Source organism: Molothrus ater, chromosome Z, assembly GCF_012460135.2.
Source record: "Molothrus ater isolate BHLD 08-10-18 breed brown headed cowbird chromosome Z, BPBGC_Mater_1.1, whole genome shotgun sequence".
In the NCBI taxonomy this organism is placed as follows: domain Eukaryota; kingdom Metazoa; phylum Chordata; class Aves; order Passeriformes; family Icteridae; genus Molothrus; species Molothrus ater.
In genome coordinates, this window is record NC_050511.2 from 49616328 (window position 1) to 49638489 (window position 22162).

The 22162-nt window shown below is 37.3% G+C and overlaps 1 protein-coding gene across 1 annotated transcript; it reads right to left on the reverse strand.

Moving 5' to 3' along the window:
- Positions 1–1164: 1164 nt before the first annotated feature.
- Positions 1165–22134, reverse strand: SMC2 (structural maintenance of chromosomes 2). The gene is made up of 25 exons (XM_036403166.2): positions 22037–22134; positions 21220–21468; positions 20170–20319; positions 19139–19261; positions 18193–18231; positions 17900–18010; positions 17663–17707; positions 16943–17176; positions 16149–16298; positions 15261–15494; positions 14314–14473; positions 12331–12448; positions 11549–11687; positions 11197–11316; positions 10679–10883; positions 9980–10115; positions 8863–8987; positions 7868–8061; positions 7423–7566; positions 6984–7178; positions 6221–6421; positions 5310–5426; positions 3872–4032; positions 2527–2674; positions 1165–1482 (listed from the first exon to the last, which is right to left on the reverse strand). The coding sequence occupies exons 2-25, from the start codon at positions 21385–21387 to the stop codon at positions 1324–1326; spliced, it is 3576 nt and encodes a 1191-aa protein (XP_036259059.1). The 5' UTR covers positions 21388–21468; positions 22037–22134; the 3' UTR covers positions 1165–1323.
- Positions 22135–22162: the final 28 nt, after the last annotated feature.

The window sequence follows — 22162 nt, forward strand, 5'->3', positions numbered from 1 at the left end:
CGTCACAACTTAGGCTCAGCCTGGTTGTAGAAAGGGCTGTTGCCATGGCTTTCCAGTATTTTTCTCAAGTGTTTCTGAATTTGGTCAATTGTACTCAATTGTTTTGAAAACTTTGAGGATGCAACTTGGACCCGAGTTCAGTTTTATCACTCTATTCAGGACATGACTGCACAGGCCAAAAGCGTTGCATTCTATCAAAGTGCACACATCCTGCAAAAAGCAATTCCTATGAAAGCCAACCAAGGCTTGACCTGCTGCACCTTACTGGCTGGGATAATCCCAGAGGCCTAAAGGTTTGCAGCTGTGGGAAACAGATGTCTCATTTTGCCAAATTTGGCTGATTTGGGTATGTGCGCATGTTTATTAATACCTTCTTTTCTGCCACATGGGCATCTGCTCATACTGGGAAATGGATTTTGACAAGTCAGATTGCCAGTCCTTTGGCAGACTGACAATGGTTTGTTACTATACTGGAGCTGGTAACTGATTTCTTGGAATTTATAATACAAGTTAGAGATCTCTTTGACTGTTCTGATCCAATGTCTGATTAGAGGTTTGATTGACAGTTGACAAACGTCTTGAGCTGTGTTTGTTCTCATTCCTGCAGGGGGTCCTGCAGAGGACTTACAAACACCAGCTCCCTCTTTAAATGAAAAGAGGGAATGGTGGAGATTCTCAGTTCAGTCAAAGAAAATTCTCCCAGGCTTCAGGCCTGGGAAACTTAGAGAGGAAGAATGAAAACAATTATGATCTCTCTTTCTGGTCATGTTGTTTACAGATATGTACCTTCAGAGTGTGCTACTCATAGTTCAGCAATAGTGTGAAAGGGTTTTACTTTGAGACCTGAGCAATCCTGGTTATAAAACCTCTAATAAATACCTCTCAATAAGGAATCTCTTTTTTGCCTTCTGAACCACAGAGTCATTCCGTCCATCCCTGACTCAGCAGCGTCAGGTGAGGAAGACTGTTACTACACTTTGCAATAGGTCTTCTGAATAGAACTCTGGTAGCTGAATCAGCTCTTCCTCATCTGAAGGCTTTAACTTTACAAAGCTACTACTTATATACATTTATGTGTAAATATTACAGAAGAATGAAAGGAATTACAGCACACCATAAAAATGATATTTTTGATATATCAAAACTTAACAAAACAGGTTGTTACAGGCTATTTCCTATTTATTTCAGTTCTTAATGAAATGCAGATATGAACTAACACATACAAAAACATAACATTATAAAAATAAACATTAGGAAGCAATAGGTAACAGTTGATTTCTACTGCATGTAGAAGACCAATTCTTCCCAGCTCACCATTCACAGTCAATGTTTTATTTTTTGCAAGTCTTTTGCAGGCTGATTCGTTTTTTTGTTTCGAGTCTGACTGTATCTTGCAATAGTGGATACACCATCCACAAACCTGGTCTTGTAGAGGACATTTGCATTGTTGAACATTCCGTCCTTCAAGGACACCACAATAAACTAAAACAAACCAGAAACACTTAATGTTGCTATCCCAACAACACTAGAAAAGATTTCCAAAGAGAGGACTCCTTTCTTTCATTTGGCTAATACCTCAGTAATAATCTTTTAAAAATATTCTAAAACTAACCAAGGCACAACAGAATGTGCTACACAGGTCAATGTAAACCCACTTTTTCTGCAGCTAATGACACTTCTGTCCATATCCCAGCACCTGGCCTGGGATACAGTCCACAATGCAGGATGCCTGTTTGTGGTGGAAGTAAACATGGAAATAACTGTGCCACTAATTATGAAAGAATGTAGGATTTTACCTAGTCAAAAGATACTACTCAAATAATTTTGCAATACTGGTTCCCCTCCTCAGTCTCATAATTTGGAATGGTCAAGTCCTTGCATCAAATAGAGATGGGTAGTCTATTTGATGGGATACAGGTCACAGTGATACAGAGATCCTTTCCATAAGGACATAATAAGTAGTGCCTCACTTATTTTAAGAGGGTCAACATGAAATATCTTTAACCTCAAGTTAAAAATCTCTAGGAAAAAAGAATTCAGGATGTTGTCATGCTTGAAATTGAGCGTTTCACAGACACTCCTCCCTATTGCTCCATTTTAACCAGTGCAGCAACAACATTCAAGTTTCACCACTTGCCATATCAGTCTAGCTTTCAGCTGAAAGAACTCAGAAATATAACACACATCTGTAGAATAAAAGAGGTAAACAGCTCAGAGTCCTCAGTGCCAGACTGCCTTTGGAAACAATGGATGGAACTCTGAGCAATCTGGCCTGGTGGAATGTTGTATTGCACTGAATAGTTTTTAGTTGTGTTTTGCACAGGGTGCTTGGAGATTTGCACTAAGTAGTCTTTATATTGCACTGAATAGTTCATATGCTAGCTGGATTAGACCCAAACAGCCCTGCCAGGCACGGAATCTTACAGTGGAAGGTGTCTCTGCCCATAGCAGAGAATTACCTAGGTAATCTTTAAGGCCCCTTCCAACCCAGACCGTTCCATTACCACAATAATTTCAAGATCGTACCTGGGAGTGTCTGAAATGAGTTTGAAGCATCTGCCCAATATTCTGGGTATGGGAGAGATCAAGGGCTGCATCCACTTCATCCAAGATGTAAACTGGGGCAGGCCTGAAGAGGAGCATGGCTAATATCAAGGATAAAGCCACCAATGATCTAGTATGGAGACAAGAAAATTAGGATTTAGTCTTGTTTGAAGGACTCTGGCTGAAAACACTTACTGAAAGGCAATGAATGTGTCAAAGGGTCTGGATCACAAGTCTGATGAGGAGCAGGTACTGGTGTTGTTCAGCCTGGAGAGAAGGGGGCCCAGGAGGGACCTTATTGCTATCTACAGAAAGCAGGGTGTGACCAGGTGGGGGTTGGCCTCTTCTCCCAGATAACGAGACAGGCCAAGAGGAAATGATATCAGGAAAAATTTCTTCACTGAACTGGTTATCAAGCATTTGAATGGGTTGCCCAACAGAAGTCAGCACTCATGGAGAGATTTAGAAGACATGTAGATGCGGGGTTTAACGAGATGGTTTAGATGGTGGACCTGGCAGTTAAGTTAATGGTTTAACTTGATGATCTTAAGACAGTTTGTTCAGCCTAAATGATTCTATGATTCTGAAACAGTCCCTCAAAAGCACATTACTGCTACGGTTCTGAAGAGATGGAATGATAGTTTCCTCATTTCAAAACATGAAGTCTTCTCTTAGAAAAAGCAAATATTACTTCTTCTTATTGGAAGATCACATTAGTTGGGTGACGATATTTAAAATTATGCTGTTGTTTGATTTACAGTTCTGAGTTTTGCAATTATGTTTTTCCACATCTGGTTCTTCAAGTATTCTGTCCTTAGAAAGTTCTGTATCCCTGTCTCACTTCTTCCCAAATTCTGTTTTTGCTTTTCAGTTTGTAAAGATCTTTTTTCCTTAGAACTTGCAAAGAAGCCCATGCCTACACAGTAGCCTTAGACACTGGAGAAGAAAACTGTTGTCATGATAATACCTTTATACCAGGGAAACACTTGCCTATATAGATTTTTGTGGTTACAATGCAAGGAGAGGAGCATTTAATTCAACATTACGTCAGTACTACCTAGAGTTTAATATGGCTTTCTCACCATTCAATTGTTTTTTTTGCCACTTCTGTGTGACAGGAGTAAAATCTTGTTTGTTATCTTATACTAAGTAAAGCATTGTTCTAAGTCAGAATGTATTAATAGTGCTTCCAATATTGAGTCCATTTGGAAGGCAGAGTCCCTGACTTGACAAGGAAAATATTAAGTTTTTGCTTTTCAGAACTTTAATTACTTGGACATATCAATTACATACACAATGACAATGGAAAACAAATTAATTCACCAACCTTTGTCCTCCACTAAGTTCTGTTAAGTTTTCCTTCCAGGTGTTTCCTAAGGCAACTCTGAACTCCATACCAACAAAGCGATTGCCAGTTTTAGAGGCTGATAGCACAGCTCTGGCTCCAGGTAGGAGTGTTGAGAAAATGGAACCAAAGTCTTCATTCACCTAGAAGTCAGACCACAAAAAATGTATAAGTGTGCTTTGGATCAGAGCACAAAGAGTGAAAAACTTAGTGGTGAGCAGCAGGACAACCGAGACCTCTTTCCCAGTTCAACACAGTGACTTCCCATGTCACATACAGGACAGTGAGAAAACACTAGCTTTTACTTTCTCTGTACTGAAGAGAGAAGCAACACCAAAGGATATGTGACACCTCATACTAAGCATTTTATAAGGATCCAATGAAAGATGTATTGGAAGGCTTCTTTATGCTATCAGCCAGGGAAATGGTTATGCCCTAACTCAGATTTATTAACTGGCAAATTGCAATTTCTCCCAATTAATGGACTACTAAAAATACAAGCACCATGTAAGAGATACATGGTGGCATCCTCCCCACTCTTTTTCTTCCCAGGTTTACTTAAGCAATGTCCAGGTATGGGATGGGATGCAACTTTGTAAATGCAGATTAAAATTTCCTAGGTTTAGGAATTATCTGAAAACACACTTATTCCACCATGTGTGATGCTTTTGCATTACAACTCACTAATTTCTGCCAAACACCATTTTTACAATGAAAAGGAACCATTTTATCAGTGATATCCTAAGTACCGGCAGGATAATTAATAATTAAGCAGATACTTCCTCTATGTGCAATTTAATCTTAGTTAAAACCAATTTTCTCAAAGGCCAAAAAACACAAGTTCTGTTGGTACAGCAGAAAAGAAAGAGTCAAAAGATTTCTATCTAGAAAGGCATAATTTTATACTTTTCTTATAATTCATTATATGAGAGACCTGGTAAAAAGGCAGAGTGCTAGGTAACAGAAACACAAATCAGACATTGCTCTACCCCAATATTATGTATCCTGACAGTAACAGGAGCAGTACCCCAGCTCCACAGCCCTGCACTGTAGAGAGCAATATAACAACAGAAAATTTTTATTCTGGTAAAATATTGGTTTAAGAAAAGAAAACAACACACCAAAAAAACCCAGCTATATTTCAATATGCTCTAACCTTCATGAAATGTTTGTGGACACTAAAAGGGAATGAGAAAGTAGTTTTGCAGCTCTAACTGGACCTTTACAATTCTCAGAGAATTCATGTCTTATTCTCCAAAGTGGGAATAAACAGGAGAAATAAAGTAGTTATTTTTAAATATAGGTCAGGGATATTAGTTCAGAAAACAGACCTTTTTTTCCCAAGGAAATATGCAAAATAGTAATCTAAGATAGATCTGATCCTCTACTAAAACATGAAGATAAATTTCAAGTGTCATACCTTTTTCCAAGCAATATCTAAAGCTTGTTTTTTCTTCCGGTCAAGCTCTTCAATAACTGCAAGAATTTTTATCTTGTCATTCTCTACAATTCTTTTTTTCTTCATTAAGTCATTGTACTGGTGCAAGGAGAAGAAAAGACTGATTTCAATGACCCTTGTGCTCAAATGCACTTTGTGCTAATCTTACAGCTTTACAGTATCATTGTGTAGCTCTGAAATAGTCATTAACCACAAGATTAAAATCCAGTGCATTCATTTAGCTGCATGAGGGATGTAAGCTTTGGGATTCTTTGCAAATTAAAGCATCAGAATTTTCAACAATCAGCAGAGGGGAAGGACATTGCTCTGAAAGTTGCACTTCCAAGTTAATCATGTTTCATTTGCTTTTCCATAGAAGAAAGGTTAGTTCTCGAGGCTGACAGGAGGAAAAGTATTAGAAAAGTTGAAGGATAAAGTCAGTGGGCAGTTTCCAGACAATCCTGGAATAGCCTGAAGATACGGATTAATTCAAGACAATCTTGCTACGCTGTCAAGCTATCATGCTTGAAGATGAACATATTTTTGGTCTGCAATTTTTAATTCAGTATATAGTTCTCAAATAATATAATGGATGCCACAAAGCTTGCTGATGCTTCAACTTAGGATGATCTGGGGTAGGAAGGAATAAAAGAGTATTTTTTATCATCAAGGTCAAGATTATGAGTAACCTAAAAACCTGGTGTGCCAATGAAGAGTTCAAAGATGTAAGATTAGTATGAAAAAAACAGAAAAAGGTTTAGTTTTATTTTTGGTATATTGAGAAATAGAGCACATGAAAACATAAAGCTACATTATATATATCTGTATATCTTGTAAATACACCATATGACCAGCCTGCCCAATTTTTATAGATTAAATCATAGAACGTTTACCCTTTCCTCTGCATCAGAAAGCATGTTCATAGCTCTTGTGTTCACATTCCTTCCCAACTTCTCTTTATGCTCCTGCAATTTCTGCAGCTTCTGACTTGCTTCTTTAGGGTTGCAACTTTTGAAATCATAGGCTGTGTTTGGCTGGCCAAAGAGTGGCTTGTCTGAAGCTATCCACTTGTATTCTTTCAGCATTTTGGCCACCTTTAAACAAAAAGTTATGTTGAAGCTTTTTCCTCACCCTTCTCAAATGTGAAATAAAAATTTAAACAAACAAAAGCAAAAAAAACCTCCACCCCACCTACAATCTGAAATTACCACATTAATTCTTCTACCCTAGTGCAGCACAGGTACATTTCTTTACAATACTTTGTGTGATTTCCTTCATTGTGGACAAACAAGGGATTTAAAGATTTAAGGTTATTGCTTTCATGTACATCTTACTTACCTGAAGAACTTTTATGTACATCTGAACTCTACCAATGTCACTGCATCATGGAACTACCTTCTTTAATTAGTTATCTAATTTGTCCAGACAGTCAGAATGTTCTTACTGATCACTTTCTCACTGTGATCTATCCTCTGTTACTCCATACAGATCAGGCCTTTTACAATGTACAATTTCCACTCCCTCTTCCTCAGATAAAAATTTTACATTGAGAGCTGCAAATAGTGCTTAAAGGAAAAAGGCTATTTCCTTTGCATGTGGCAAGGGAATAACCATTCTTGGTCACAAGATGTGAAGAAAAGCACAATTTTGCAATACCTTGGCAGCAGCATCAGCAGCTTCTTGTTGACATTTGGTGATGCTGTGTTCTAATTCTTTAATCTTAAGCTGTAATTCATTATTTTGTTCTCTGTATTTTGCCATCTCTGCAGATTTGTCTTTAATTGCATTATCATGTAATGCAATTACTTCTTTTTGCTTGGCAAACTCCTTCTGTGCTCTCTCTACAGATTCCTGAAAAAGCAAATCAGCAGACATTTATTGGCCTCTTTTAAGGCTGGCATTAAAGCCTTATTAGAACTGACACAGCAAGGAGAAAAAAATTCACATGCCAAAGTGAAGCAAAAAAATAACTACCTAGGCTGATTGAGTATACTAAGCAAATCCGCAGAAAAAAATACACATTATAATGTGAGGTTCAGAGGATCACACAGAGTAACATCAAAATGGATAATAAAACACAGTATTTCAGTTTTACCTCTGTTTTAGCCACTTCAGCCACCAGAGCATCAATTTGATTCTGGTAGGATTTGATTGCTTCCTCTGCAGCTGTTATCTGTTGTTTATAGGAGGTCTGCTCTTGTTTCAGCTCTTCAAGTTCCAGAACTAAAGCTTTGACTTCCTAGAGAGATGTTTTCTAATTTATTAGTAATACTTAAATGCAAAGAATTAAGATTCAGCTGGATGGAAAGAGTTAAGATTCAGTTTGATGTAGTGAATACTGTAGAAGACTAACAGCACCCATTCTTGAGCAAGGGTGTAATCCCACAAAATAAATAAAGAAAATTACAAAAAAGCTCAGTCAGTGACTACACAGTATATTAAGTCCCAAAACTGAGAGTATTAAAACCTCGGGAGAATCAAACTTTCTGATTTTTGCACTTTTAACATGGAGAGAACTGCCAACAGAAGTAAAGTTTTACCTGCTGCATGTCTTTTATTTTTTTGCTTGAAGTGTCTGCCTTTTTCTTGGCTTTATCTAGATTCTGCTCTGCATTTTTTCGCTCTTTTAGACACTCTGCTTCTGCATTTTTAAGTTTATTCTCTAATTCCTTGTATTTTTTTTCTGCCTTCTTTTTGCTCTCTTCAGTTTTGTTTAATGTCTCTTCACAAGATGCTGAATCAAAAAGTAGAGTACTGAGATTGAGCACTGTTCTTGTCTTCAAATTTACATCCTAAATGCCAACTGAAATAAATCTCTCTTTGCCCCAACAGAAAAAAAGTGGTTGAACACTCACTAGTTGCTGAAGTCTGAATAATCATATATTTCAATGATTACTCTAAGATAGTGTGCTGTTGCTATCAGTTATTGGTAGGGGACCAAACAGCCAATATGAAAAGATGACAATTTTTTTTTGACAGAGGGAAGAATGTCAAATTGCAGGATCAAAAAGCACAGCTCCCTAACAAGATACCATCTCATCCCTAGAATACAACATCTAGATATGTATCACTTCTGTCCATTTTTTAAATACTTTACTTGCTGCTGCATTTTGTGCAAATTTATCTCTCCTTAGCTATACAAAACACTATTTCTTTCCTATGCTTTCTTGTTATGCAAACTATATTACTAACCTTAAGTACAGATGGCTTGAAAAAAGCAAAGATTACTTAAATATGGGATTAAATCCATTTTTGAACTTCCCTGCAAAGATGTATTTTCCTGTATTACAAAGTATATAAAAAACATTCAATAAAAGTATAACCTTTACTATAAGAGAATGGCCACCTTTAAGTGAATCACCTCTATGCAAATATACTGTGATTCTGTGTTTGTTACATGTTCAAAAATATAAAGCTAGTATTTTTAAAGTGAAAAGTACTTCTTAAATAAAGAATGTGTTACTCAAACAGCCTGATATCCATCTCATTCTCAATAATTAGTTTTCAGGTAAAAGAGTAAGAACACATTTGTCACCAATGGTTTTCTTCAGGGCAATCAGCTCTTCCTCTTGTTTGTGGTAAGCACTTTGACAAAGCTTCTTGTGCAGCAGCTCTGCTTCCTCAGACTTCATCTCCCATTGCTGCTTCAGCTGCTGATACCTTTGGAGACAGTAGTGACACACACTGCTATATGGAAGGTTAACCAGCATCTCACTTTCAAAGCTGAAGTAGGTAGATGAATATCTGTATTCCATTTCTCATGTGAGATACAGTGATGACAGTAGGGCAAATAAGCTTAAATGAATGAAAATCCAATATAATTGCTTTAATAATAATTTTGAGGTTTATAGGCTTGTAAGTTATTATATATGCAGGTCCTGCTGTTTGGCCCTGATCCAACCTATTAAAGCAAATGCAACTCATGGAATTTTGGCAACAATTCAGACATCACCTTTTTCTCAACTGGCAGCATGACAGATGTTAGGGTGAAGAACTGTAGAAAGGATATCTAGAAGCAAAAGTTCCTTCCTCCTCTTAGCAATATTTCTGGAAGTCTACTGCAGCTCAAAACAATTTGAAAAAATAAATCCAGCTGGTAGGTAGTATGTTATGCAACACTACCCTCCTTATGGCATTTTTACAGAACTGAATAAATACATTTTTCTGTTCCATCTTTTAATATAGTATTCAGTAACTGAGTAGCTGAAAATCAAATATACTTAATATTATTTAATTTAAATGCTTACAGCGGTATCACTCAGATAATCCTTTTTAACATCTTTTTATTTCCTTGTGAGAACAATAAGACTGACTACAAATTGTAATTCTGTACAGGTGTTAAAATATGTCTGGAACAGATCCATTCTTCAATGGACTTCATGAAAATTCAACCAATTTCAAATACCAATGTGTACCCTTTTTTTCCCCCTGTGTTATCCAAAACAAAGGGGTTTTGCATGTGTTATTTAAAAACTGAATTTGCTTTTTGATTACTGAACTTACTAATTATATTGGGAGGAGAGGGAAGAAGGGAATTACTTTCTGCATATTACATTCTTAAAAGGCCTATGGCCTCCCAAAACAACTTGTTACATTAAATTTACTCGGTCACATTAAGAGAAATTATACACATTGTATAGTGCAAACCTTACCTTTCAGCAACCTTCTTCAAGCTTGCCAACTCATTCTCTACAGCTTCAAGTTCAGATTCCTTTTTCTTGAGTTCTAGTTCAACATCTTTCGCTTCTTGAAGTTTAGACAATATTGGTGCAGCTTGTGAGGATGCACCTGTTCAATGAAAAAATTAAAAAGCCAGGCTAATTGGAATTAAACCAGTGGATTCACCACTGGTAATTGCAAATTCTAAACATTAATAATGAGGCAGGTTAATGATTTATTTTAGCTGAGAAACAGAGAAGGCAGCTAGGCTAAAGCTAGAGTTCTCAGAAGAGAAAACTACTTCCTCTGTTACAGAACATGGTTCTGCAGACTTCGAATACTACACATGCGTGACTTATGCAAACAGCTAACTTTCCATAATTTATGAAATTATTGCAAACCAATGATGAATTGCTTCAAAAAAGCACTTTTGCTTCCAAGAGGATTATACAGTCTAATAAGATTTAAGTATTGAAAATCTAAATTACCTTATGTGAAGTTTGTCATTAATTTTTTCTTAAACTAATTAATATTATTTCAGCTCAAGACAACTTTAGCTCAAATATATTATTCCCAGTATGTATCTAAGCATAAAGGTTACTGTTAATTTTTAGAAAAAATATGCAAAAGCAGTAAACATATCAACAGACACACAATATTATTAGTATTATATGAATAGAACCAGCAATTGCCTCCATGCAGAGTTCCTTGAGGATCAAACACATCTCCATCAAGAGTAACACTTCTCGTCATTATTCTTTTGTCAAAAGTCACTTTCTTAGCGTTATCCATGTTATTACAGACCAGTGTTGTTCCAAAGACATATTCCATTGCTTTCTGCAGTTCAGATTCATATCCAATTAGAGAAAGGGCTAAATACAAGTTACCATGCCCAGCCTAGAAATCAAACAAAATGCAATTAGTATGCCTTAAGTTTTAATACGTCTCAAATTTGATTTGTTTTTTGATAATAACGCGTCCAAAAGTATAATCACATTTTAAAACTATTTCAGTTACAAGTGGAATAATTAATACCCATTTAAACCTCACAAAATTGAAACAATACAAAGGAAAACAAAATCAATATATCCTCAAACTCTGTACAAATTCTTATTATAATAACCATTAAGAATCTCAAGTTTTTAGTATAGAAATAAAATTAAAATGGGACAGAAGCAATATAGTGTAAAGAGTGTATTTATTTACATACCAAGCTTTGGGCCAACTTGACTATGTCTTCTTGAACACACCTGGCTGAAATTTTGTTTAAGGGAATGATGGTGTATCGATGCTTTAGTTCACCCTTCTCTAAAAGCTTTTTGCCAGTAACCTCAAATGAAAAATAGTTACAAAGCATACCTGAGTACACAAGTAATTTTGTAAAGACAATAGGGCATTGGAAGAAAACACATTGTTGCCACCAACTGTGCATGACTTTCTTGAGCCAATTAAAACATGTAGGTGGTTTTAACGCCTCATGCATTCAGGCACATGCTTGCTAACCCCAAATCATATGACCATATCTCAAAATTCAGAGTTGTGTGCTAATGAAATAAACTTACTTCTGTGTCCACAATAATGTTATAGAGTTTCCCTCCAGCCACCGCTTCCAGGGCTTTGGCATTGGATAGATCTTTCACAGTGAAAAGAGACACAACAGGGCCTTTCACATGGTTTGGATTCCAATTTTTTTCTGGATGTCTTAAAATAAATATAAATTATGACTATGAATCATGTTTGTTTTTCTCGCATGCATCCTTAAAAATTTTATATTTAAACCCCATGATAATGGGTTTTCCCATAAGCAATTCTAAATTCTATCAGAAAAAGAACCCCATGAAAAAATGGTTTTATTAAATACTCCACACAAAGAGATTAGACAATAAAGAGTCAGTTACATAGCCATTAAAAGAATGGAATTCCTGATTTATTTCCATATTTTTTCAATGGATTTTTCCAATGGGCTCTGTTATTACCACAGCTATAGGAGTATGTTCAGGCCATTACACAAAAAATTAAACCTGGGGATACAGATATTTGACTGGAGTTGACCTCCCAAGAGCAAGTCTACTTGTGTCCACAGGCAGAAAACAATGATTTCATATTTCCCAGTTTAGACCTTTGCTACTGAAACACCATCAGACAAAAGTTTTAAATTCTAGTGACTTAAATAAGATTATAACATTTCCTCACTTTCCCCTTCACTTTTCAGCATGGGTAAGACAGACATTATTCAGTGGCAGCAAGAAAAGGACAGCAAGAGCTAAGACATTGGTAGAATGATGTGGTAAAATGCCCCCAAAAATCCTTTCAAGTGTCTTTCAGGATCACACTGAGATCTTACTTGTATGTAAACTGTAGATGAGGAAATTTTGCCATTAAATTTTCACTCAGTTCTCTTAGCTGGCTGATATCAGAAATCAATGCCTTCTTTTTTGCTAGGAGGGCTTCTCCTTTTTCTTCTTCAGAGTTGAACGCAAGCAGTAGACATATATCCAGAGAAGAGAAATCTATTAGCTTAAAAATTAGTATCCTACACTGCTTATCTACATATATGTAGAGAGGACTTTTAAAATTCTTTGTAAATTCTCAGACTAAATAAATTAATACCATCATGACACCAAACATGCAAAGAAAAAGTTTAAAGAGTAATGTTCTTCTCTAAAGGTTGATCTGGAATATCAGCTAACAGTAGTGTCTGAAACAAATGTTACCTGGCATAAGAAACAAACTCTAAGAAGTGTTTTAGGTACAGAAAACTAGGAAGCAATAGTGGTGTTGGTCTCTTTCACCATCAAATTGTAGCTGGAATTCAATTGTGCCATCAAACTTCAAAATGGTCAGCCCAAAGTTGATATAATCAAATTATTTTAAGCTGCTCTCAGTGAAAGTTTAAGAGTTTGCAGAGCTTACATCAGAGGAATTTATGCATGAAAGCAGTGTACTTGATTTTTCATTCCCCTCCTGCACTGGGGCTGGGTGAGATGCCCAACAGCAGCCCCCGTAGTGCTGTTCTTTGTGTTTCTACTGAGAAAGCATAGATGCAACACAGTTTTGGCTACTGCTAAGAATATTGGCACAGCACCAAGGCTGTCCTTCCAGTCCCCTTCCAAAAGCCAGTAGGTTGTGAGGGGGCAACAGGTTGGGAGGGGACATAGACAGGATATAGGGTCCAACAGATATTCCATACTATTATGAAGGTATTCTCATCAGTAAAAGCTAACAGAAAGGATGACGGAAGGAAGCATCCATTATTAAGGCCTTTTTCTTCCAAAACAGCAGACTGAGGTCCTACTTCACAGGAAGCGGCTGAACACTGCCTCCTAATTCCTGATGGGAAGCAGAGCATAAATTATTTTGTTTTCATTTGTTTCTGCATCCTCCAGCCAGCTCCAAGACAGAGCTGCCATTGGCCAAGACCAAGACCATCACTGATGGTAGTGAAGCATCTGGGAAACATATTATAGAAGGGGAAAAAAAGGCCAAACCTATCTGCAGTGGCTGGAAAGAGGAGTGACAATATGTGAGAGGAACAGTCCTGCAGGCACCAAGGCCAGTGAAGGACAGGGAGGAGGTGCTCCAAGCACTGGAAGTGAGATCCTCCTGCAGCCTGTGGTGCAAACCATGCTGAGGTAGCAACGTGGGCCGTGTAGCAGATGTCCACCTGTAGCCTGTGGAAACCAACACTGGAGCAGGGTCCTGTCAGAACCTGCAGACCCATGGACGGATGAGCCCATGCTGGAGCAGGTTTGCTGGCAGGATGTGTGACCCCCACAGGGCACCCACACTGGAATAGCCTGTTCCTGAAGGACTGCACCTCATAAGAGGGACCCTTGCTGGAGTAGCTTGTGAAGAACTGCAGGCCATGAGAAGGATTCACACTGGAGAAGTTCAAGGAGGACTGCCTCCCTTGTGAGAAACCCCATGGTGGAGCAGGGGAAGGGTGTGAGTCCTGACCCTGAGTAGGAAGGAGTGGCAGAGACAACATGTGAGGAACTGACTGCAGCCCCCATTCCCTATCCACCTGCATCACTCATGGAGAGGAGGTACAGAAAATCAGAAATTAAATAGAGCCTGGGAAATTAAGTTAAATTGATTTCCCCAAGTCAAGTCTATTTTGCCCATGACAGTAATTGTCAAGCGATCTCTCCCTGTCCTTATCTCAACCAATGAGATTTTGCAGTATATTGTCTCCTCTGTCTACTTGAGAAGGGGCGTGATAAAACACCTTTGGCAAACACCTGGCATCAAGTCAGGATCAACTCATGACAATTTTATACTCCTTTGCAGATTGACCCAAAATTATGCATTAGAAGTCTATCCAGACCTGAATAGTTCAGCTCCTTTATTTGCTTCTCTAGGGTTATTTTCATTTTTTCGACAGCTTCCAATGCATTTCGGTCTTTCTTGTAGCCTTCATCCATCTTTTTAACTTCAGCTTCTTTTGCCTTTAATTCTTTTTGTGCATAATTCAATTTCATTTGAGCCTATAAGGAATAAGCAAATGTGGAACGAAATCTTCAAAGACAATTTTGCAGGCACAAATTTATAACATTTGCACTATCAAACTGTCCATGTAATTTATGAAGTTTTGCACTGGTTGCAGATATGCCAAAGCCAGCCCTAGCTTTTGAAAATAATGGCACAGGTTATTTGGACACAAAACCACAGATCTTTTATTTAACTGCGGTAACATATTAGAACATTAATAACTCTGAGAAGAAACAAAGTAATTTAAGATGGGATATAGCTGTCCTTGTTACTCTACAGAGCAGAATTTCTCTGTAAGTGAGACAAGGAAAGTGAAGTTTGGAAATACAAGCATTGGTTCTTTCAGTCATGTGATGAGCATACAATTTAACTAAGGAGAAAATAGTTTCTTCTAAGCCCTCCATTTCACAATCACAGGCATCTTTATTTTGATTTTATTAAGTTTAACTGTCGAAATCTCTGACTGTGTATCATGGACAACAGTCCTAATTTTTTCCTATTCAATACTATTGATCACTTGAGTACAGTGAATCCTACTTTATATCTCAAACGGCAGTTTCTAATACTTCCTCACAGCAATGCTACAGCATTTTCCCGTGCAAGGATATTTCGTTTATATTTTATCAAAAAGTTAGTTTAATGCATATGCCAAAATGTAAAATATCTTGAATAGATATTCTGCACCTCTTTTCATTGATCTTTCAAGCATGTGTCAATTGGTTTTCAGGCAATTTTCAAAAGCATGAAGGCAGGTCTGAGACAGGGAGAGGTTTTTTTTCTTACCTGTTTAGCCTCTGTTAATGCTTGGCTAATTTCATTTTTGCAGATCATCATCTGTCCTGAAAGACTAGCTTCTTCACCATCTTTACTGCTGGACAGGCCAGCAGATACAGCATTAAAATGCTGTTGTGCTGCAGCTAAAGCATGTGCATCTTTTTCACTTTCTTCCAGTAAAACATTTAGTTCTTTCTCTAGATTCTTTACTTCTTTCTCCTTTGATAGTAATGCTTTAGAATCCTTCAGCAAAACAAAGAAAAAAAAAAGAGAGAGAAAACCTCAGTCTATTACCTTGAAATTCATGTTGTTTAGGTGAGGAGCAACAAGTAGTTTAGTCAACTATATTTCTATGACCCTTTTTCAGATTTTGTGATCTTGTGATATGTCTTTGCATGTTTCCCAATGTGTTACTCGTCCCATGAGTATTCCGAGTATTTACAGAGAGATGAAATACAGGAAGTGGTAACAACTCCCCAAGAACTAGGAGAATTATCTTGCTCTTCCCAATATCTAAAAAATTATCCTCCTGCACAAAAAACCATTAATTGTCAAAAATATGCAAGGCAGAAATTCCTCATTTAATTTTAAGAGTAACATATGTCCAGAGAGCATAATCATTTGAAGCTACAGAGTTTAGCTTCTGTAGCTGAGCTTAAGAGAAAATTTGGAACCTTGAGGAGCTGCACTTTATTTGTAGTTGCATCATGTTTTTTTCTACAGGGAACCTACTACCTATGCTGAATAAATTAAGCAAAGCCCTTAACATTAGTCTCTACTTCCTTAATGCAATTCTTGCCAATCACAGGATTCTTCATACCATAACAGAAAAGAAAAAACAGCTGTTTCCACAATCTGAATTTAGTATGTAAAGAAAAATATATATAAATATCTCACCTTCTGCATACGTGTTACCAATTCATTGTACTTAACCTCTTCAACTTTTAAGTTTTGCTTCTGGAGATCAAGAGCACTTCGTACTTTTGTATTAACTCTTTGATGTGCTGAAAGAGCAGCTTCTAGTTCATGGAGTTTACAACCAGCTTCCTACAACCAGTAATAAAGGAAATTTAATTTAGCCTGTAAAACCAATGCAGTATTTGTAGTACTTCATCTTCTGTTCAGAGCTTTATGTAGAAGGAAATCTGACCAAGCAGGCAGAAGTCTCCAAGATAAACAGGTCAGACCATCTCTCACCTCTGAAATCCAACCTAACTAGAAGGTACTGTTGAAAATCCACATCACTCCATAAGATGGGACACTGTCCCTGTACAGAAGGTGGATTTAGACATTCAAAGACTCTATGGGCCATCCTGCATCTCATTAAATTTGCCCCCAAAATCAAAATCAATACTGATTACTGTCAAACAAAACCTTGCTTACTTTTCTTTTGAGACATCAACAAAAAGGGAGAAAAAAGCCTCTGGCAAAATTTACTGTTGAATGCATAGAGTAAAAACATGAAGTCAAACAGTTTTTTACACTTCAGTTATTTTTCGTTTGCATTTCAGACCAAAAAACCCACCCTTTTAAATGGATGTCTTCTAGATAAAACCAAATAACCTAAGCATAACTGCATAACCTAAGCAACACACCAGAAGATAAAAATTCAATAGTATATTATCTATAAAATTCTTTGTATTTCTCCCAGCTTCTAAAGTATTCAGAGGAGCACAACTGTTTTCATTTACCTTATCCTTTTCCTTTTCCATCTCCGCTATGTCTTCATTAAGTTGTTTTACCTTCTGTTCAATTTCAGCCCTTGATTCCTGAATCTTCTCTGTATTAGACTGCATTTCCTTTAACATATCACTGGAGGATACCTTTGTTTCTTCAGCCAGAACAAACTGATAAGCTACACAAAAACGGCTTAAATGCTCTATTTCTCGTACTAATTTTTGGTATTCAAGATACGATGCTCGTTCCTGAACAGACAAAAAAAAAAAAAAAGAGAGAGAGAAAAAAAAAAGCTGTAAATTTTGATGGAAAACCAGAGTTACATAAGACCACTACAGAAATCTTTTAAGCACCTCTAAACATCAGTATTTGTAAGTAAGAAGATGGATTCTTCATGTTATTCTCAGCTAAAACAACATTCATCTAATTGATTGCACACCAAAAATACCGCTTGACTTAGTTTTTTTAAGAACTAAGACACTTTTAAATCTATTTTTATCTAGTTCTCTTGTTTTCTTCCTTCTCCCTACATCTCTCTCTAGGATTTCCTGGAAGTCTAAAATGTCACATTCTCTGTATTTGGAAATATGACAAAATTCTTTCCCTTACAAGACTTGGCAGCACTTGAAAACATGCTATTGTTTTAGCCAAAACTTACTGGTTCATGGTAGTTGTGAAAGTATTTTTTCAGTACTTGAAGGACCTAACTTACCACCCTTCTAATTTTTCCATACCTCTTTCAGTTTCTGTAAAGTTGGACTGATCTCCTCATTTAAGACCTGAAACATATAACAGAAGATTTATATTCTGATTTTACTGAACTCTAAAATTTTAACATGTCTAGTCATGGATATCTAGTTCCAGGTACAGAAATGAAATATTCTAGAACATTGTACAAAGTCAACATTGAACTACTTGTTCAGTTATCTTTAACAAACATGAATGAAAGTCTACTTTACAACATGTATTACCATTTGAATGTTTTTCAGTTTGGATTCCTTCTTCTCTATGGTTTTCTGTACAGCTATTTTCTTGGACTCATACATCCTAGTTCCAGCTGCTTCCTCAATCATAGCTAAAATCTAAAATAAAGCAATGCAAAAAACTTTGATGTTTCTTTTTACGTTAGATTGGTTCAATTAAGCTGAACATCTCATCTCCCTCCAACCTTTATTTTTGTTGTCCCCCTCCCAACATATAGATTCCTATCATTCAAATCAGTTCAGTAAAACTTCAGACAAAAACACTCCCACAACTCTCCTACCTCTGGTGGCTTCATATTTAGAACTTTGGTAATTTGTCCCTGGTGACAGAAAGATAAAACAAGATCAGTGGTTGTGTACCATGAAGTAGTAAAAAGAAAAACCAAAACCCCAAACCCCCACTCACTTTTATACATTGTATTGTAAGTTCAAGCACTTAAAAAATTAATTTGCTACAACAATAATCTAGTTTACTCAATTCTTTTGCTCCTTAAAGTTCAAATAAGTAATTCTTTCAGGTAATATACTTGAAATGGCCCATACATTGTATCTTAGGTTAATCCTCCACAGTCCTGATTACATCTTAAAGGAGTAATGCAAATATTTTTCCTACAGTCTTACTGGGTTGCTGATGTTGAATAAGCTCCTAATCATAAACCAGCTGTATGGGTGATGTAGCTCATACATAACAGGTGGAAAGGAAGTATGTACAAAACTGTTCCCACCTCTGCCATCTAAATGGGATAGTTATATTTGAAACAATAAATCCTGCTCTGTTTTATTATTCCTTGCAAATATTTCAGGAATTTGCCTAGCTCCTTTGTCAGTCTTCTTTTGATAACTTTGACTTAAGAAGGTACATATCTCAACTTCTTTCAAGATACTGTCTAACATGGAGCACAAATAACAGCAAATAAAATCTGCCATTTTATAATATTTATGAAAGCAATACCTATGTGTTAAGGAGGAAAAAAAAATAGGAAATAAAATGGAAACATATTTTGGAAAAGTTTTGCCAACATGAGAGCCACATGAGGTCTTGTGCTAAAAGATGTGTTTTAGGGTCAAACTATGCTGTACTAGAAATATTAACAACTTAACAGACTTCATTTTTTCTTCATAAGATGCCACTCTAACTAGGAAATTAGTGTTTTCCCATAATCTCCCCTGTCTTAAATTTACTGCAAGTTCTGCTCTTTCTGGATTTTATAAAGATGCGTACAATACCTGCATAATGAGGAAGTGAGGATTATTGACATTGAGTCCAACAGAACAGAAGAGATCCTGCACACGACTGTTGGCAGCATTCACACCATTGATAAGATACTTACTTCTACCTCCAACAACAACCTAGAGAACAAAGACAAAAAACTGCTTAGTGTTGTGAGAATATAAACTGTAATAAAGAATAAAAAAATCTCAGGAAATCACACCTGCTATATCTTTACATACATATGTATGTGCAAACTGTGCAGAACATCTGTAGGGGGATACAGTATGTATAGGGGGATACAGTATGGGTAAATCTTATCTCCCAACAAGTTGCAGCTGGACCAATTACTAAAGATTAGGAGCAGGCCTGATCTTAAGAGGCCATACCTGTAGCCAATAAGAACAAGTGGTATAAAAGAGTGGATTGGTGGGATCTGGAGTCAGATGACTGCTGCAAGGACCAGGAACAGTCAGTATTTAGAGGAGCTGCCTATGAGAAACATCAAGGAGGTATGAAACGCTGGTGATATGGAATCCTTGCACTATAATGATAATAGAACTTTTGCGCTATATAAGATAACAAATGTCAAAACAGAACTTGTTTGATGTTTAAAATATTTAACTAAATTATAAGAAATATTAGTCATTGAGGACAATATTGTCAAGAGGCTTTCCAAAAGCTCTACTTTAAAAAAAAACCAAACAATCAAAAACCAAAACCCCAACATCTTCATCAGAACAATAAAGATTCCTTTGTTCTTGGAGACCAAATTTAACACAGAGTCCAGATTTTAAGAGGAAAGATATGAAAGCAGAAAATGCCACAAGATAGAAAACTTTAACTTGCTTTATGAACACTTCTAGCTAGTACACTGGATCTACTCTTACAGTTTGTGTAACTAACTACACTACAAGCAGCACAGAAGCCTTGTCTCTACTGCAGAAACTCAGGGACTTTAAAAATCACCCTATTTTTCCTTGACCACTCCTGAGCATGGTAAAAATGTAAATAGGTTATGAAAAAAATACAGATGTTAAAGACTCACCTGCCTAGTCACAGTGATCTCATCATTAGCTTCAAATCCCAGTGGACTTTGACTTTTGTTTGAATTATCAAAGTTAATAGACACAGTTGCCTTTGTAACTCCAGCTTGCCCACTCTTATAAACTAGATCTTGCAAACTGGCAGCTCGCACCTAAATCCAGGGAACAGATAAACAGTTTTTGGACAGAAATTTACATTTTAATTGTACTACTGCAGGTTTTGGAGAAATTAACCAAAAAAACAAAGATCTAGCTGCATATTTATGAGTTCATGTGAACTGATACATGGGAGCTGCAAGGTGCTATCATTGTAAAACCACAACCATTGTGTGCCAGTCTAGTTTTCATGCAGATAAACTGTTTCTGTATGAGGCTCCTGACAAACACTGACTACATCTTAAAAAAAGCCAGCTGACAGTAAATTTATTTAACAAGCATTTATTTTTCTTAATGCAGTTCACAGGGAAATGATTCAGAACGTGTTCCTTGGAGGCCTGCTGGCTTTGTCTACAACCGGGGGAAGGTAGGGATGGAAAGGAAAGCAAATTGAAAAATCACCTTCAGACAGAGATTAAAATTGATGTCAAAGCACACGCTTTTTAATGAAAATAAAGCATATATATTATCTCTTAAATAGCAGGCATTGCATGAAAACCACTTTTAAATGTTTTTTTATGAATCAGGTAGCCAGATTTTAAGACCCAATCCAGAACTGAAAACATTTATTACAAATGAGCAAATTAGTGCCTTTAGATGCAAAAAGGAACTTTTGGCTTGAAGTTGTTAGCTCTTAAGTGGTTAGTTTTAGTCTATTGTTTCAAGTCACATAGTTTGTGTAACTTTGGTACGTGGATAAAGTTGTAACTCGACCTTAATGTAAGATTGAGCAACAAGGACAGACACCCAGATTCATGCAATGAAAAATTGAAATAACGAAACTATTTCTTTCAAAGAAGCACCACTTCAGGTCTTCCATGGGAGATTACTCACTAGAGCAACATGAGAAGTTGCTAATAGAAGAAAGACTTTTCTTAAATGTCCCATCTCTTTACCTGTGACAGATTGTTGATTCCTAGCACGAAACAGATGGAGTCCAAGATATTGGATTTGCCACTACCATTCAAGCCAGTAATGGCATTGAATAACGGGTCAAAGTCATTAATTTCCGTTCTCTGAGCATAGGATTTAAAACCTTCGAGAACAATTGACTTAATGTACATCTTCTCAATGTTCCTAAGGGACCAGGCAAAGTATTCTTCTGAGAAGCACTGAGAAAGGTATCCGGATTTTAATCCTATATACTTCAGAGTAAAGAAAAAAGAATAACCAAATGAATCATACCGCTAAACAAACAACTAGATCTGAGAAAATGGAAAGAACGTATGACTTTTACAACAAAAATATCATGCATTTATAAACGAAAAAATCCAAACAGACCGCAGATCCAGGCAGTATTCCAACGGTACTTCAGCGTTTCTAAGCGCCTTGACTTCACACAAAGTTTATCGCGACGCTTGGGCGCAGACTCGCGGCAAAACCACGGTTTGCCGCAAAGCTGGCCGCAAGCAAAGGAGAAGGAAAGCCCTGGACGTTCCAGAACACGGCAAAGCCTCCCCTTTTCTCTTGCAGAATTGCTGTACCTGCTCAGCCACACCGCCCGCGAGGGGTAAATCCCAGGGAAGCGGCAGCCTCGGCTCTGAGGCACCGCGAACAAGGACCCCTCAGAGCCCCTTTCACAACCCTGCCACCTTCATCGCGCTGTCCCCGCCAGTGACCCTCCCCCACCGAGCCCTCCCTGCCGGCTCTGATGCCAAATCGGCCGCGGGCAGCACTCCTGCCCTCCCTGGTCCCGGCGCCTCACTCGCTCACCCCTATCCAGAGCCGCTCCCAGATGCCAGTGCCTCGCTCGCCCGCGCCAGGAGCCGCTCCCCGATGCCAGTGCCTCACTCGCTCGCCCGCGCCCGGAGCCGCTCCCCGATGCCAGTGCCTCACTCG